The 18,742-nt window shown below is 39.3% G+C and overlaps 1 protein-coding gene across 3 annotated transcripts in view; it reads left to right on the top strand.

Moving 5' to 3' along the window:
- Nucleotides 1–18,742, top strand: part of RYR2 (ryanodine receptor 2) — a 733,452-nt gene that overhangs the window by 625,413 nt on the left and 89,297 nt on the right. The window contains exons 75-81 of one of the 3 annotated variants that reach the window (XM_082721307.1): nt 2,687–2,723; nt 3,466–3,577; nt 6,387–6,483; nt 8,296–8,399; nt 9,941–9,992; nt 16,017–16,070; nt 17,309–17,332. In XM_082721307.1, the coding sequence (XP_082577433.1) occupies nt 2,687–2,723; nt 3,466–3,577; nt 6,387–6,483; nt 8,296–8,399; nt 9,941–9,992; nt 16,017–16,070; nt 17,309–17,332 (480 nt within the window). Of the gene's footprint in view, nt 1–2,686; nt 2,724–3,464; nt 3,578–6,386; nt 6,484–8,295; nt 8,400–9,940; nt 9,993–16,016; nt 16,071–17,308; nt 17,333–18,742 lie in introns of all 3 variants that reach the window. The other 2 variants (XM_082721308.1, XM_082721309.1) reach the window with 2 other exon arrangements.

Genomic DNA, 18,742 nt, shown 5'->3' with positions numbered 1-18,742 from the left:
GAGATCACAAGTAGATAGAGAGGCAGGCAGAGAGAGAGACAGGGAAGCAGGCTCCCTGCTGAGCAGAGAGCCCGATGTGGGACTCGATCCCAGGACCCTGAGATCATGACCTGAGCTGAAGGCAGCGGCTTAACCCACTGAGCCACCCAGGCGCCCCTCATTAGAGATATTTTTGAGTTAATTTGCTCCAAGATCAGCAATAAATTACGTTTGGAGAAAAGCAGTGCATTGATATTAAAACTATGTGAGAATAGTATTTTTATATAATTATTCAGTTGTATCCTACTTTAAACTACAAAGTTCACTGTGTGTTTGATTTCCTTATTCATTATTCAGCAATTCTCAAACCGGAAATATTTGAAATATTACCCATCTGTGGGTTATATTGTTGTGTGAGGAATCTTCTGGTTTAGGTAAAATATCCGCAATACTGAGCCATCATCCCTATTTCTCATGAGGTCCACTCAGCAAAATGACACCAAGTGAGGGGGCTCAGTGTGACCCCAACAGTGTGATCTGTCCTTGGGCCTTCATGACGGTCCCTCATCTGGACGTGGCAGGTCTCTCATTTTACAAAAACATAAAATAATAAAAGGGCACCTGGCATCTCAGGAATTTTGTCACCTAAATTTTTTATAGACCATATTGACATAGCAATAACAAACTTTTTTCTTGGATTCCTATTTTATATTATCTGGTGATCTCCCATCCCCTCCTTGACCAGTTAAATAACATAAAGGTATCACCTAATGTAGTATCCTCTTACTTTCCTTCCTGCTTACTCAGGTGCCCCTCAAACATTAAAAACGTCCCCCATGCCATGCAAGTTATCACTGCACCTGATGCAATTTAACTAGGCTACCCTTAAAACACATGGCTATTGACATGTATTTACATTGTGTATTTACATTGTGGAACACCACGCTATTAATACATAATGTAATCAAATTTGGCAAACTCAATATTCCCCTAAATATTTTCATGAAATATTAAATAAGTACAAATGATCACTCAGAAGATGATGAGATTTAAGGTAATGAAATCTTAATGACCTATAAAGTCATAGAGTTGTTTTCCAGAATTATACACATATTTAAGAAGATGATTAAATGTTTATTTAATGTATACCTGAGAATTATTTTTGGCAGCCTACCATAAGATCTTTTGTTTTGTTTTGTTTTTTAAAGATGGGAGGGGGAAGGGCAAAGGGAGAGGGCAACAGAGAATCCCAGGTAGGCTCCACACCCAGCACAGTGCCTGATGCAGGGCTCGATCTCATGATCCTGACACCATGACCTGAGCTGAAATCCAGAGTCAGAGGCTCAACCAACTGAGCCACCTGCGTGTCCTGTACTGTAAGGTTCTAATCCTTTCTAGTTTCCATGCATGTGTCTGGATTTGTTTGAATGACTTTTAGATACATTAAATGAAGCTTATTGAAATCTGATTTTACTCTATTGACATATATTGGTAACTGTATTCAATCATAATGAACGAAGTCATCTGTAAAGTAGTGAGGTTCATTTTATGCTGTAGCCATTCCCTTCATGAACATTTATTGCATACAGTACCATATGGCCGCATTAGGTACTTCACGTTCTGGGGGCTGAAGGCTGTATCTCTACTCAAGTAGGTCAGGACTGTGCAGAGCATGTGGACACCTTGTAATGATGCAGATATGCCCGGATACAAAATGTGCAGTCTAGACTATAAAAGGAGTCCAGACCTAGTCTAGTTGTCAAGTAGGTGATCCCCATAATCTTGAAGGCATTTTCTAGGCGGTCATATTTTAGTTAAGGTCAACCATTCTTCACATTCTTAAGAATATGAGTAAAAAGAAATCATCAATGACCAAAGACTGGAAAAGAGGGAAAAATGGGCCACAAGAGGAATTCATGCCTGCATTACCTCTATTCCAATGTTAACTTGTTGCTAAGTCATAGAGCAGCTTGCAAAGAATATCTTCACTTGCTAAACTCAGTGGGTGCGTAGTAGAGCCTTGATTTCACTTATCTCCCACATCAGAAATCTTTGCGCCTGTGTATTTTATACTGCATATCTGGTCAGTGGTCCCTGAGAGTAAACTATGCCCTTGCCATTTCCTAATACTCAAACTTGAGGCACGCGAACACATCAGCACCTCTGCGCATTTGGACAGTTAGACAAAGCCTCATTATTCAGAGACTTTTCATGTATAGTAAATTGTTCCGCCAAGTGGTAAGCTTCATGATGGCAGATAACTTTTCTACCATGTTCACCTCTGGATCTTCAGTGCTTTGGTACTTTATTATGATTGTTGACTGTCACCCACACCAGTCAGGACGCAGATTCCCACAGAAAGCGAGTCCGTGCAGCCTGAATCTCCAAATGAAACTTGAATGCATTAGATCTAGTTGAACAATACTACCTTCCATTCACTTAACACAGTCATCCAGAAGAAAACAGAAGAGGACAATTGTCGGAAAGTTATTTATTGATCCTGTGGAGGGATGACCATCACAGAAAAAAGTGTTTTCCAATTATACAAGTTGCTTCATTAAAATTTCTAAACCACTGTAGTCCAGACTTTGTTAATGTTTTCTTCGGGCATTGTGACATTCATATTTTGACCTTTTACTGCAAAGGGTAATAGACTTCAGTTTTATTTTTTTTTTTTTAGCTAACGCAACATTTTTATTTCTTCCAGAAATCTACATGTATGCGCTGGAGATATTACAGTCTGGGAAGTACAGTGTTCAATTACCTAGAGACTACTAATTAATTTAGAATTACATGTTGGGGTTTTTTTTTCTCTCTCTAATACTTATAATTAATCTCTTTTTCGTCTTGGAGGTCCAAACACCATTAGCTAAATAAATAGCTTGCTTGCCTCATTTACTGCAACTTTGAATTCTCATTTGTCCCTCTCTAACAAAATAATTACGTATTTTAACATTGCAAAATTAAATTCTTTACCTCATTCCTAGTGATGTGTTCTTGAAGCTTTGTCATCTTCTCTCCATCCTACTATATTAAGGAAGGGTTGAATTTTCTATGTCTCTATTCACGTTGACTCTTAGGATAAAATTGGCTTAAATGGATACATAAATAATTTTTTGTGTTAACTTTTTTGTATAACTTTTTGTATATGTTTTAGAACCATTCCAAATTCTGAAAACATGATTCTATGTAGAATGGTTTTATATTTCTTTGGTTTTAGAGATGACATAGCTTTTCAAGTACACACTACTGGGAAAATACTATATTCTGACTAAAGAAAATATGTAGTATTCAAAACTATTTCCAATTTAGCATTGGGTTACTTCTAGGACATGGGTTTTTCCATAATAATTGTAAGGTGCTTTTGGAACTGAAATCCCAAAAGTTTTTAATCGAAAAGGCACAGCTGTTTAATACTGTATTTTTGAGGGTAGTTGGGAGTTTAAATATTTAAATTTTTTTTTTTTTGTATCCTTTTACCTCAGGTGGAGCATCCACAGAGATCGAAGAAGGCTGTATGGCACAAACTGTTATCCAAGCAGAGGAAAAGGGCAGTGGTAGCCTGCTTCCGGATGGCTCCTTTATACAATCTGCCAAGGTCAGACTTTTTAAATCTCTGTAATAGATTAATTTTTCTTTTCTTTTCCCCTACGAAGCAGTAGGAATATAGAGTCAATTTTAACCTGAATGCAGTAGTCTGAGAGACAGATGGAAGAGATCCCTTGGTTCTTCTGTATAATACTTGAGTTTGTTTTTTTCTTCATTGGGTATTCCCAGAGGACTGTGGTCTACAGTGTGATCATTAAATGCTCTTAAATACTGAGGAAGATCTGCTCGCATATATAAGTCAGGTGGGGTCATTAGGAACTCAGACAGCTTTGATTTGAATCATGGCATCTCAACGGACGGCTGCCTGATGTTGGTCAAGTTTCTTACCTGATGGTTCAGATTGCCTCATGTGTACCATGATGAGATTTGCCTCATGGACTTGTTCAGATGACGTAATGGGTTGAGGTATACAGAGTGCTTAGAGCCAATCTTAACACTATACCTGTTAACTGTTGTTTACTATTTTTTGGGCATTGTCCATCTTGGGGAGAAGCAGTGATACGGACCTAGTTTATGGAAATAATGTCAATGCGTTTAATAGACTCCCCGTCTTCTCATAACAGCAGTATACTTGTTAATAGAGAAATTATAGAGAAATATTTATATTATTATAATTATATTTATACATTTTATTATATATTTATATTATGATTATAGAAATAGAGAAATTATAGAGAAAAATAGAGAAAATCACCTGGTACATTTGAGTCTGGCTCTGTGGCCCAGGTACCAGTTCAGCCTCCTTGTAGTTTTCCCAAGAAACTGTGCCCTTTCCCCTTGGAGCCTTGTGTCAATGATACCATCTCCACGTCGGGTAAACAGGGTTCAGCTCAGCTCCCTCTCTTTTTTGGAGCATCTCTGACCAGACCATGCCCTTCCATTCCTTGCAGATGAAACACTTCCTCCTCTTTGTTTCTAGGATGGTTTTATCGGGTCCCTGGCTGTGGGCACATTCACATGGTGTTGGGCCTATTTGTCTCTCTAATCCAGGCTTTGAGATCTTTTAGAGTTGTGTTCAATTTTATACCCTCAGTACCTAGAACACTGACTTTCAGTACATGTTTGAATAAATAAATGAGTCGGGGAGTAAAACAAAACAACACCCCCAACAAAGCAAACGAACTTCACACAATCCCCTTTCACTAAGACAACTGGATTTCTTGCTCTGGCACCTTTGCTGGGTATAAAAATACATGAATTTCCCCCTGAGACCTTGTGTGCCTTTTAAATTCTCTGACTCCGTTATGGTGTTATTCATTAGTCAGTAGAATATTAACCTTGAATTCATTGTCTTATTCCTTTTCTGGTCTCTCCTATCTAGTTATTCTCCAAGTTCCATCAGATTTTTCCTTGATCTGTTTCACTAGGATCCTCTTTCCTTTATGGCCACCTGTTCATCTTACTTTTTTATCGCCCCTTACCAAGTTGATAGCAGCAGGTTCCAAGCTCATTTTCCCGAGGATGTCACAGAGTCTTCAGATCCACTCCCTCTGATAAAACCTTTCTAAAATTGTTTCCCTTTTTGTGGCGCCTCTCAAACCTGGTACTTTTGGGAAATACACCCAGATTCATCGCAGAAACACTCAAACCTCAACCTATTGAATCAGCATTTCTGTGAGTGCTTTGCAAGTATATTGTACAAACGCCACTCAGCTGGTTTGGATGTCCCAGAAAGGCTGAGGCTGTCCTTTGTCATGCCTGTTTCATGCATGGGACTTTATGGCAATTTCTAGCAGTTCCGGCTACAACAAGTCAGTTCCTCCCATTGGTCTTCCAGACTCTTCGTAAACCTATCTGACCATGTGCCTCATGAGTCCATAGCCTGCCATCAGTACGGGGGGCTCAGCTTTCCATCCTGTGATGATGGCACCTCTCCTTTTAACACTTCTGATACTCTCTTAGGATGTTTCCTTATGGTCATGACTTTCTTTTTACCTTTCTTTCTTTTTTTTTTTTTTAAAGATTTTATTTATTTATTTGACAGACAGAGATCACAAGTAGGCAGAGAGGCAGGCAGAGAGAGAGGAGGAAGCAGGCTCCCCGCTGAGCAGAGAGCCCGATGCGGGGCTCGATCCCAGGACCCTGGGATCATAACCTGAGCCGAAACTAGAGGCTTTAACCCACTGAGCCACCCAGGCGCCCCTCTTTTTACCTTTCTTATGGTGGAATCTTATCTGTACCTCTCATCAACTTCATGATGAGTTTATTGATTCTTTTAGTCTGTGGGGCTCTTTTATTTCATAGGCAACCATTTATTTTCAGTATCCTAGGATTTAGTCTTTGGATATCTACTCCTATTAAGTTCACGTAAGACATTTTGTTTAGTAATCTTTGGGGCCTCTATCTAATGTTAACTCAAATACTGAATAATTCCTTTATGAACACTTAGTACATTGTTTCTCAGAACCACCTTATGTCATAATAACTGCCCCCTAATGACCATCTATCTACCCAATGTGCTTCACATTGTTTATCTCCTTTTATATCTTGCAAAACTGAAGTGCAGATTGGGGTTCTCCTAGTTTTATCAATGGAAAAAGTGGAAGTTGGTCAAGTGAATAACTTGGCCAGTGTTGTGAAGCTTTGAAATGACAGAGCCAGAATTTGAATGTAAGTCAGCCTGCGATCTGAGAAGCCTTGCCTTGTTCACTATGATGTGTTGCTTCTGGAATCATGAGTAGGAAGTTTATTGTTTTATCTTTTTTTAGTGCACAGGCAATCCAGTGATAAAGCACTAATGATTCATTTTCCAATTTATTAAAAAAAATTCTTTGTTCGTAATTGTGCTTTTCTTTTAGGCACCGGGCTGTCAATCTCTTTCTTCAGGGATATGAGAAGTCTTGGATTGAAACGGAAGAACACTATTTTGAAGATAAACTGATAGAAGATTTAGCAGTATGTTTTAATGAGGTTTTAAGATGAAAGAGGGTTTGGGTTTGGTGGGATAACGTTGGTGTGAGCATTTATCATACCATATTAAAGAGAAAATATCATTGTAGCGTATTCTTCCTGGGAAACTTATTCTTGTTGCTGCTCATTGCATTCAGTGTTTAGGGAAAATTTTATCCTTATTTCGGACAGCTCTCTCCAACATCATACAGTTCAGAAGTTAAGTGAATGATCGTTTATTATTAACCAAACATTGATTCCATTATTCTCTTAAATTCTTCCGCAAAGCCCCCTTAACCACCTCAGAACCAGTATAGAGCTTTAAAAGCTGAACCATCATGAAGTTATTCACCAAACATAAGTGAAGGTTAACAAAAGCCAATGAAAAGTAGCTGTTTTTTAAAATCACACGGGCAGAGAATGATGGACTGGCTATAAGAAGAACAGGAAGCCCTAGTAAATGTAGTAGATGGCATAGTAGGTTTTTGGTCCTTCCATGCTGTGCTGGTAAGGATGCTGTTGTATTGAGAGCAGAGCAGTCTGGGAGGCCATTGTCTTAATCTTTTCGAAGTGGTGGACTTGTTAAAATATCTGATAAGCATGTGGTTTGGTAGAATTTTGCAGACTAGTTAGAAGCTTCATGATTCTTAAGTTAAAGACCTCTTCTCTAAAAGTTTTTTTTTTTTTTTTTTTAACTCACGAGATAGTGGGGAATATTGGATAAACTGATGTAAATTGTGAAAGCTTGACCTTGATTATCCCCATGTATTTTAAGTGAGTTCAGTTTGTCTTTAGAACCAAAATAACCCATAAACTATTAGATATCTTATAGAAATGTATCCCTTATCTACACTGTTAAGCCATAAATCCAGGAGAAGATCATTTATGTATAGAGATAATCAGTCTGAATGGGTAAGACAATAGATATATAAAAGTCATTAAACCATTCAATGAAGAGTCAAGATTCATTAATTCTACATTGAGTAAAAATGCTTAATAATTTTCCTTGTGTTAAAAGTTCTAATAGCACAAAATTATTCTAAGTTTAAAGTAACTGAAAATTTTTTAAAAAATGTAAGTAGTTTAAGCACTAGCTCATTTAGCATTCTTTACCTGACATTGTTTGTATAGGCAAGGAAAATGTTTCGTTTGATAATAATTAGTTTTCACTGCTCTGTGAACTAAATGTTTATACTTGGAGTGACTTAGGATTTTATTATAATTCCTTGTAAATTCAGCTTTCCCTAGAGCTGAAATCTCTGTACCAAATATACCCCCAGTTGTGATTCTGCTTCTAAGAAAGCATTCAGAATTTTTAAATGTTGTGAGTCATCCCTGCTCACAGTGGTTTTTGGTCCAATTATTAAATATCTTTTTATTAAGTTGCATAGTTTTGTACCGATTAATGTAGCACAGACATGCATGCACAATGTATATAAAACACACGTGTGTGCACAGTGCATATAAAAAACATACACTGGGGCGCCTGGGTGGCTCAGTGGGTTAGGGCCTCTGCCTTCAGCTCAGGTCATGATCTCGGGGTCCTAGGATCAGGCCCCGAGTCGGGCTCTCTGCTCAGCGGGGAGCCTGCTTCCTTCTCTCTCTCTCTGCCTGCCTCTCTGCCTACTTGTGATGCCTGTGAAATAAATAAATAATTAAATCTTAAAAAAAAACAAAACCACACACACACACACACACACGCCAGAGCCAAAGAAGATGGCTTTCTTTTTAGTTATTGTTTCTGACCTTCATATTACACCTGGGTTTGTGTGCGCATTTCATTTAATGTGAAATTTTATCAATTTGGCTTTTTTGTAGAAACCTGGAGCCAACCCTCCAGAAGAAGAAGAAGGCACGAAGCGAGTTGATCCCCTCCATCAGCTCATACTTCTGTTTAGTCGAACAGCTTTAACAGAGAAATGGTATGGTTGGGAGGGTTCGTGGGAGCATAGGAAGAACAGATAAAGAAACCCCATGTCTGAGTATTTTGTGTTTGACCCATTCGTGTTGCAATTTCATCTTGTTCTTGTTAGGAGAGAGAATTGTTCCGAGATAGGACCCAGTTGGCCATACACCCAGGGGCCAACGTTCGTTCAAGTTCAGGCTTTCATGTCTGTCCATGAGTCCCAGTTATTCCTAACAATTTTGTCATTAGCTGTTGCAGTCGATCCCAAATCTTATGAAATGATTTTTTTTTCCTTTGTCCCAAATGGCCTTTATAAAGAAAACAAAAGAGCCCAAAGCAAATTCCAGTAGGAAAAAAAAGATGTGTGGAGGCCACTGGTGACCCAAACTTCCTGTGTCTCCATTGTGCAGTGGGTCTTAGGAAACCTTTAGAGGCGGGTGAACCATCATCTCAACAGGAAGTTTCTTTGACGTCTGTTTTGGGGCATTCTCCATTTTCCATGGCTTCTGTAGTCTTATTGATGTGAATTCACTGAAGCCACAAAGGCCGAACCTCTGTGTGGTTAAATCTTTGTGTCCTCAGATGCCGGGTAATCCACATGGGCTCAGCGTCTGCTCATAATGGGGAGCACTGCAGAGATTCTGTGATGAAACCTTTCAGAGGCTATAAAACATTTATCTGCCTCCCTGTGGTGCAAAGGGGAGCCTACTTTGCCCTAGGCTTCACTCATTCCTGCAGAAGCTGGAAGATAATTTAATGATCGGCCCCACCCCCATGAGTCTTTTGAGAGTCTAGATGAGTTCATTTGACCTCTCTGCATGCCATAACAATGCACATTTCTCCCTCTTAGCCAATGTGATCCATCCTCCTCTCACGATGTCTCTCTCTCTCTCTCTTATTATTTCCTAACTAACCAAATCATCTCATCCCTAAGCATAGAGCAACCCTCTGTCTGGCATTGTCAGGTAATGAGGTATTTTCCTAAGTGCATTTTTCTGATGGCTGAACCTTAAAACTGCTAGAATAAGTTTGTAAATATTAGGCATTTTTTTGGAAACCTTTCTTCATGAATTAATGGTTTCTGTACTTCTCAAGAAGAAGATATTAAACACATTTCTTAGTGGTTAGGGATCCCTGTGACTGTTGTATTTCCGAACAGTATAGTAGCATAATAATTGGGGGAGTCTTTTCATCAAATGTCAAATAACACTTCTGCTGTCAGAAGCCCTTACCTCTTTGAACTTGGTTGTTTCAGCTTGTGTAGTTTCAAGAAAATTAAAAACTGTTAGCATTTGTGTGTAAATCAATAGACCATTTATTCTGTGAGACTTGAAGGCCTCTTCGGGAAGGTAAGATGGGTCAGCTGTTTAGGTCGGAGATCTTTGCCGTCTGAGTCTGCCATATTTTTGAATGATGACTTTGACTAGGTTTTGCATTTATTTCATTTTAAAAAGGCGCACTGGTTGAAAAATAAAGGTTGTTTTATACAGTGATGGCAGTTTTGCATCTGACTAGCCTCCTACTTAAAAATTCCTATTTTCTTCTTGTTTCTCATAGCAAACTGGAGGAAGATTTTTTATATATGGCGTATGCAGATATTATGGCAAAGGTAAGTAAAAATATCTTGATTTTAGTGTTTAATTTTCATAAAGAAAAATCATTTTCATCAGACAAGGGATAAAGAATCTATTCTTTGGAAATTTTTTTGTGTCCAAATAAAATAATGTTAAGTCCTAGAAACCTAAGGGGTATTAATCTTAATTTTCCACTTGTTGCATGAGTCTCTGTTCTGACTTCCTTGACAGGTAATCATTGTTTGCTCTCTTGACATTTATTTATGGGTAGCTCATTAAATTTCCAAACATTCATTCATTCATTCATTTAACAAATACTCATGGGGCATCAAGGTGTTGGAGGTAAGATAGTGAAGAAGAATGAAATGCACACACTCTTCCTGGAGTATATAGTCTCACGGAGAAGGCAAAATTTTAGCAGGTGATTGTAGCAAGCTCTACTAAGATTAATGGTAGAGGCGCTATGAGGGGTATAGGGAAGAGGTTGCACAGGAGAGTAGTAAGGGTTGCTTAGGCTAAGGTTTAAGGAAGTCCTTGACTGCCTAATGATGGGTGGACCGTGCAACAATAGGACCAGCTTGTGTGTACTGAGTCTTTATTTCATTTATATCCCACAGTAGAGGGTGAATGAGGGGTGCATTTAAAAGAGGAGTTGGGGTGTCTCTGAGGCCTCTGATGTAGGCGACTGGGAGCACAGTGGTACCAGATACTGAGATGGGGAGCACTCAGTATGTAGGCCTGGAATGAAGGGGAGAGATGGCAAATTGCGTTTTGGACATGTGAGTTAAAAATGCCTGGGAGACAGCCAAGCCGGAGAGATCAGATGTGTGATAACACATTCAAGTCTGACATTCAGCCTCTCAGGGATGCCTTACAAATACAGATTTGGGATTTGTCTGCATTCGAAGGGAATCAAAGCCGTAGGAGTAGATGGTCTTGCCCCAGGTGGAGAAGGTATCAGGAGAGGGAAAGGCCCAGGACCACTTCTCTAAGGACATGGGTATATAAGAGATGGTAAGAAGAAAAGGAACCCATAAAAAAAGGGTTAGGGAGAGAATCGTTAAGTGTGAGCATATATAGGAGCTGTGGGTCTTAGTGGGTACTCAGCAGAACCATATGCTGCTAGGGGTGTGGGTGATCAAGGCGAGGACCGAGACTTTAGTCTTTAGACTTTAGACTTTAGACTTAGTGCATGTGTGTCATATGACCACGGTAAGGTCCGTTTCAGGACATTATGGAGAGAGGCCGTCAGAGGTGCCAGTGCCATACTGTAGGGAAGCAAGTAGAGATTCACATGTGAGGGGATGTGGCCTAGACATTTCTTTACTAGAAGATTGAGAGAGGGGAGAGACAATATGAAGTGACCAATATCTAGATGGAATTGTGACATTGAGGGGGATGATCTTTTTTTGTTTGTTTGCTGTTTGTTTACTTTTATATGTGAGAGAGATTTGAACATGCTTCTCTCCTAGTGGGAAGGAACCAAGAGAGATGGAACGGGGGTCATTTGTGGTGGGAGGTCTTGAGTGAATGGGAGCAGGGGGAGAGGGCAGGTTACAGAGCATCAGGAAAAGCTGTGGCTTTCCAGCTTTCTTTTACACCATAAACCCCAGTAAGAAACATATTTACTCAGTGTATTTATGGACACGTAAAATTGGTTTGTTGAAAGAACATTTTCATGAAATTAAATGAGCAGTAGAGCCTGAATTTTCTATTCTATTTAAATTAAAAAAATTATTTTAGATCCTGACTCATTAAATAGATTCTGCATCCAATAAAAGAGCCGAAACCCATAGTTTGAAAAATGCTGAGTTAGAATGCCTGGGTGGCTCAGTTGTTAAGTGTCTGCCTTCGGCTCAGGTTATGATCCCAGGGTCCTGGGTTTGAGCCCTGCTTTGGGCTCCCTGCTCGGTGGGAAGCCTGCTGCTCCCTCTCCCACTCCCCCTGCTTGTGTTTCCTCCCTCACTGTCTCTCTCTGTCAAATAAGTAAATAAAATCTTTATAAAAAACAAAACAAAACACTGAGTTAAAGGATAAAAGAGGGAAGGATAGGGGTGCCTGGGTGGCTCAGCGGGTTAAGCCTCTGTCTTTAGCTCAGGTCATGGTCTCAGGGTCCTGGGATCGAACCCCATATTGGGCTCTCTGCTCAGCGGGAACCCTGCGTTCCCACCCCCCTGCTTGCCTCTGCCTACTTCTTTTTTTTCCTTCTTCTTTCAAAGATTTTATTTGTTTGACAGACCGAGATCACAACGAGGCAGAGAGAGGCAGGCAGAGAAGGGAGGTGGGTAGCAGGCCCCCTGCTGAGCAGAGAGCCCGATGCAGGGCTCGATCCCAGGACCCTGAGATCATGACCTGAGCCGAAGGCGGAGGCTTTAAACCACTGAGCCACACAGGCGCCCCTCTGCCTACTTCTGATCTCTGTCTGTCAAATAAATAAATAAAATCTTAAAAAAAAAAAAAGACAGAAGGATATTTCCTCCTTGGTCTTGGACTTTTAACTAGGATAAATAAGGGCATGAAGAAGTAAGGCGCTCACAAATGAGGCTGTAAAGGAGTCATACACTGTTGTCCTCTGCATTTGAAGAACCACGGAGCAGGTGGGCTACATAGGTGGAAACCTTGTGGTTTGAGGGTAAGATCAGGCTCCAAGCTCAGTGTGGGATTCTCTTTCTCCTTCTACCTGTGCCCCTCCCCATGCTCCACAGTCTTTCTCAAAAAATAAACAAACAGGGACCCCTGGGTGGCTCGGTCGTTAGGCATCTGCCTTCGGCTCAGGTCATGATCCCAGGGTTCTGGGATTGAGCCCCGCATTGGGCTCTCTGGTCAGCGGGAAGCCTGCTTCTCCTTCTCCCACTCCCCCTGCTTGTGTTCCCTCACTTGCTGTGTCTCTCTCTGTCAAATAAATAAATAAAAATTAAAAAATAAAAATAAAAATCACTCTCTTTGGTGGTAAAATTTGAAGCAAAAAGCTGATGAGTAGCTGTGTACTTCTTCTTCTTATTATTATTACTATTATTATTATTATTATTATGGTATCTGCTCTAAACCCTGTACTTACTCTACCTCATTCTTCTTGCTTTGGCTGTGTCTTGAAAAAAATAATCTTAAATCTTTGTATTTTTCAAGCCATACTTTGTTTTATTTTATATATATACATATATGTATACATACATGTATATGTATACATACATATACACACATATAAAATATATATACATATATATAAAATATATATATACGTATATATTTTAAGATTTTATTTATTTATTTGACAGACAGATCAGAAGCAGGCAAAGAGGCAGGCAGAGAGAGAGGAAGGAAAACAGGCTCCCTGATGAGCAGAGAGCCCGATGTGGGGCTCAATCCCAGGACCCTGGGATCATGACCGAGCCAAAGGCAGAGGCTTCAACCTACTGAGCCACCGAGGCGCCCCTAAACTTCACATTTTTTTAAAAAATTTTATTTATTTATCTGATAGAGCCACCCAGGTGCCCCTAAACTTCACATTCTCAAGAGACAGATTAGTGTTCTAATTTGTTTAAATAGTAAACATGCTTGTTTACTATAAATATAAATATAATGCCTGTGCTCTACTTCTATTTCCTAAAGCAAAGGAAGGACAGATAAACCAAAATTCCTCTGTGTTTAACATGAGATGCACAGTATTTACAGAGGACTACAGGTTTGCCTATCAGATGTGTTTTGCTCAAGTTTTCATGGTTCTTTTTCTTAGATTTCTGGTTAACTGATGGCATGAGAGCCAAGGTGACCTTAGCTCATAGCAGAACATTCCCGGCAGTCTTGATTAAATAATTAACAACATTGTTTCTGTAGGGAAACGTGCTATGGGACTCCTTTTCCAAACAGCAGAAATGTTTATTTTCCTTTGCAAACTATGTTGTCAGTCTTCTTACTGCAGAGTGGAAAGGGTGATAGTATTTATTGAGGGAACAAAAGAATATGATAGACCTTTAGAATCTATCATGGTGCGGGTAGAAGGATCATATTTTCTGCCCTGCCTCCCATCTCCACTTCAGCTCCATACTCAAAATACTGGGAATCATTGAACTGAAACTATTCTGATTTGTCAATTCTGTTTAATTACTTGCCACATTCACTTCAATGATATGCTGAGGGCTTGCAGACCAGAAGAAATCCTTACAAGGGTTGGAACAATCTCACCTTAAAAGCTATAGGTTTTGGGGCACGTGGGTGGCTTAGTGGGTTAAAGCCTCTGCCTTCGGCTTGGGTCATGATCTCAGGGTCCTGGGATCGAGCCTCACATCAGGTTCTCTCCCCGGTGAGGAGCCTGCTTCCTCTTCTCTCTCTCTGCCTGCCTCTCTGCTTACTTGTGATCTCTGTCTGTCAAACAAACAAATAAATAAATAAATAAATAGCTTAAAAAAAAAAAAAAAAAGCTATAGGTTTTTTTTCCTGCTGTGGCTTTTGGTTAATGCCAGATTCCTTTGGTCAACATGATTCTTTTTATTCCCAACCAGAATAATTATAATAGCAGTTGAGATTTATCTAATGCTTATTATTTTTCAGACACTTAAACAATTATGCCACCATCTTACATATGTTAATTCACATAATCCTCCCAGGAGCCCTGGTCCTCTTTGTCTTTTTTCTACCTTAAATATGAGAAAAGGGATACCCAGAGAGGTAAAGAAACTTGCCCTAACCTGAACAGCATCAGGATTTGAAGCAGGCCTCCTGTGTCTTCAGGCTATGATCTTTTTTTTTTTTTTAAAAGATTTTATTTATTTATTTGTCAGAGAGAGAGCGAGAGCAAGCACAGGCAGACAGAATGGAAGGCAGAGTCAGAGGGAGAAGCAGGCTCCCTGCGGAGCAAGGAGCCCAATGTGGGACTCGATCCCAGGATGCTGGGATCATGACCTGAGCCTAAGGCAGCTGCTTAACCAACTGAGCCACCCAGGCGTCCCCAGGCTATGATCTTAATCACCACATCACTCTTCCTTAAATTTAGGAAGCAAAACCTTTAGCTGTGGCAATTAGATAAGAATAGATGCATGAGTTAAGGTAACTCCTTTATCATTTCTGGGAAAATAACTCAATGAATTAGTTATTTTTCTGTAAAATAATAGTATTAGTAGCAGCCAGAATTTCATTTTCCTCCTTCGTACCAATTACAATGAAAAAGGAAGGTAAAGGATTATAAGAGTCACTTTATTTTTTTTCTTAAAGATTTTATTTATTCATATGACAGACAGAGATCACAAGTAGGCAGAGAGGCAGGCAGAGAGAGAGGAGGAAGCAGGCTCCCCGTTGAGCAGAGAGCCCGATGCAGAGCTCAATCCCGGGACCCTGGGATCATGACCCGAGCCGAAGGCAGAGGCTTTAACCCACTGAGCCACGCAGGTGCCCCACAAGAGTCACTTTAAACAACGGACTTGCTTTCTGTTAATTTTAATTCATAGTTATTGCATGCATCTGTATTTGTGCGTTGTGATGGCAACAGAAAATAAGAGAAAACAAGAATCCTTCTCTCTCTTTCTTTTTTTTAAGATTTTTATTTATTTATTTATATGACAGACAGAGATCACAAGTAGGCAGAGAGGCAGGCAGAGAGAGAGGAGGAAGCAGGCTCGCCACTGAGCACAGAGCCTGATGCGGGGCTCAATCCCAGGACCCTGGGATCATGACCTGAGCAGAAGGCAGAGGCTTTAACCCACTGAGACACCCAGGTGCCCCAACAATCCTTGTCTTTAAGGCTTGTAGTTTGGTTTGAACAAGGCAATACATGCGTGAATAAGAGGTTCATGTACTGTGGTAGAGATCTCACCAATATCTCTGTGCTGTGCCTAAAATTGGCAGTTTAATTATTTTGATTTTGTAAAAGCGCAGTATAATTTTTTGGGGGGTCCTGAATTCATTGATCATGCCATCTGCATTTACTGTATCTAATACATCTGTTTAAAGGATGTCAATGACAACTTAGTACAGATGATTTGGTTTTCATGCTGCATTGTTTTGTACTTTCTGCCTCAATGTATTTGAATCCTGCTAACCTTTTCTTAATGTTTTCCATGTTTCAGAGTTGTCATGATGAGGAAGATGATGATGGGGAAGAAGAAGTGAAGAGTTTTGAAGTAAGATGGATCTTTCTAGATTTGTCTTCTTTTCTACTTTGGAACATTGTTTCATAGCTTATAACTGACATTTATGTTTCTTGCTTCATGGCTTATCGCAGCTTATTGTGTCAAGGAACTGCATGTCAGAAGCTGGATGGACAAATCTGAGTCCTCACATTTGCTAAAGTTAGGACCAAGGAACGTAGACTAATGAAATAATCAAATAAAACCCATATGTGCAGAATGAGTGTCCCTGAGAACTCTCAGAGATGAGAGTGCTTCAGACTGTTCTCATCTCAGTGAATGTCGTGATCTGAAATTTCTAGTGGACATATAAGGACAATACTTACTGAACAGCAACATGACATCGAGGTTTTAATTAAACCCTTGGTTGGCTGTTTTTCTTCTGAATTGAAAAAGTCTTAGAGATCTGGCCTCTTTTGAATTCAACCCAAATACGTCACTCATTCCCTGTACATATGTACAGACGGCGACACACTAAGCCAATTTGCTTGCATGAGGTAGGAGTGCATATATTTCTAGGACTGTGTTCTATTGTACGATTGTTACAGATGTTCTCAGCTCCTAAATATCCAGAAAATTAGAAAGATTGCTCTATGCTAATTAGCCAGAAGAAAAGGAACTATTATTTGACCCCATTTGTTTAGATTTTACTTTTGCTTTCTATGAAGAAAAGAGTTGTTGCTAACTGCCACCTTTCTCCATTTCTTTTTTTTTCTTTTTTTTTTTTTTAAGAATTTTCAAAAAGAAGTGGAAAGAAATAGATACTTTTTTTTTTTTTATTATGTATATCTGGATTTTGAGCTAGAGGTCTGGAAATCTATTAGTAACTAGCAGTCAGTCCTTAATGACAGTGGTCCCACTGAAAGGTACAGGTTGAGGGGGGACAGAGAGTAGGGCCCCTTCCAGGACCAATTTGATGTGGCATCTCTGCAGCATTGAAATCAATGCGTAGAAAGTGTAAAAGCTAGTCTGAGAACAACCCATGCTTATTGCTGAGGAAAAAAAAAGCCGTAAGATTAATTTCCTATGTGACACACTATAATCTTTTCTAATGTATGTGTGTCCTATTCTCAAGTCCGTCTTTATTGATAAGAAACTGAGGTAAATTAGAATGAGCTCTGAGCAGCAAGTAATACTGTGTTTTCTGAAGTGCACACCATTTATGGTCTACCAGTTGTCTTCCGAGCAATTGTTTATTGCTATTTTGCTTCTTGTCCTCATCCTTCCTTAAGGCCACAGGATCCCAACGCAGCAAGGTAAAACTATATATATGTGTGTATTTGTCCGGGTCTGAGTTTTGGTTTCTTGTGACATTTACCTTTGTTAGACCCAACATCTTGGATTCTTTTGTAATAAAAGGTCTTGCAATCTTTCTACGAGTTTGTAGCTCCCATGCAATTGGTCTCTTCAGTACCCCTTCCTTGACACAGGCTTATTCTTCTTGGAGTTTAAATAACTCATAATTTGAAATTTCATCCTACGTGTGAATTCTGGGCCGCATGCTGTGCTCAGGTAAAAAGGGGCCAGCCCTTTAGCTGACTAACTCTTAGCTTGGGACCTTTTAGGACCGCATTCTGGCCTCATCCCCTCTTGATGCTTATAAAATACAAGTCTTGTTACTCGAAAAAAGACCTATAAATGGCATCACTAGTGAGATTGGGAAGAAGTCTGTTTTCCCTTTGTGTTAGTAATATCTCCATTTAGTAATTAGAGATGATATTCCACGATGTTGTTGTTGATGTCAGCATTTCATTACAGAAGAACTTGATGATTATTTCTATCTCTTAATATATTTTGAATAGTGAAGTGCTTGGAATATTTGCTAAAAGAAAAAAACATTTTTTCGAGCATCAAAAAAATTTTTTCTTTGATAGGAACCCTGTTAAGCTTACATTTTATTTTCATGAGACTAATTCATAGGAAAATTGACCGGAATATCCTAGGGGAGAAAAATATCCATCATGGCTTTAGTTTAAAAAAAAAAAAAAAAAGTGCTGTTAATTTAGAATGTCATGAAGAATCTATTTAGAAGAAACAAATGATAATATTTTAACTTAGTCTTATATTTTGGAGGAATATATTATTCTTACAAATTTAAAAATTTGAATTCATACAGCTATCAGCTTATAGCTCTAGTAGATGGGTATAATAGTTAATGGCATATAATAGACATGACAATAATATTTTCTGGGCTTAAATCATAGGTAATAATGAATGTGATACTAAGTTGATATTTATGCCTTTATCACTAATTATCTCAAATAAAATTTGGATTATGGAGGGTAAAAAATATGAAGGGACCTCCTGACAGTAGCCAAAGATTTGATGTCCTGGCACCAAAATTTGTGCCCCAAGCATGTATTGATATCTGTGGGGTAAGGGTAGATAAGGAAGGTCAGAATCAGAAGGCATTGCTGGTTAAGAAAGCCATCTTCCTCAGAAAGAGGAATGTAGTTTCAGGGGAATCTAAAAAGCAAATCCAGTTTGGTAAATAGGGTCAAATTTGGTGACATTAGAGAAGTTCCCAATTCAGAAAGAAGTCTAGGAATGGCTATGGAATCAGCTTTTAGCATCTAGGATTCATGTCAGAGTGAAGTCAAGAAATCAGGTGAGGATATGGAGCCTGACCTGAGAAAACAGGCTGTATGTCCCAGGTTCAGAATGGT

This window comes from Mustela nivalis (genome assembly GCF_964662115.1).
Source record: "Mustela nivalis genome assembly, chromosome: 2".
In the NCBI taxonomy this organism is placed as follows: domain Eukaryota; kingdom Metazoa; phylum Chordata; class Mammalia; order Carnivora; family Mustelidae; genus Mustela; species Mustela nivalis.
The sequence above is the reverse complement of the archived record's forward strand: the minus strand, read 5'-3'. Positions and strand labels throughout refer to the sequence as shown.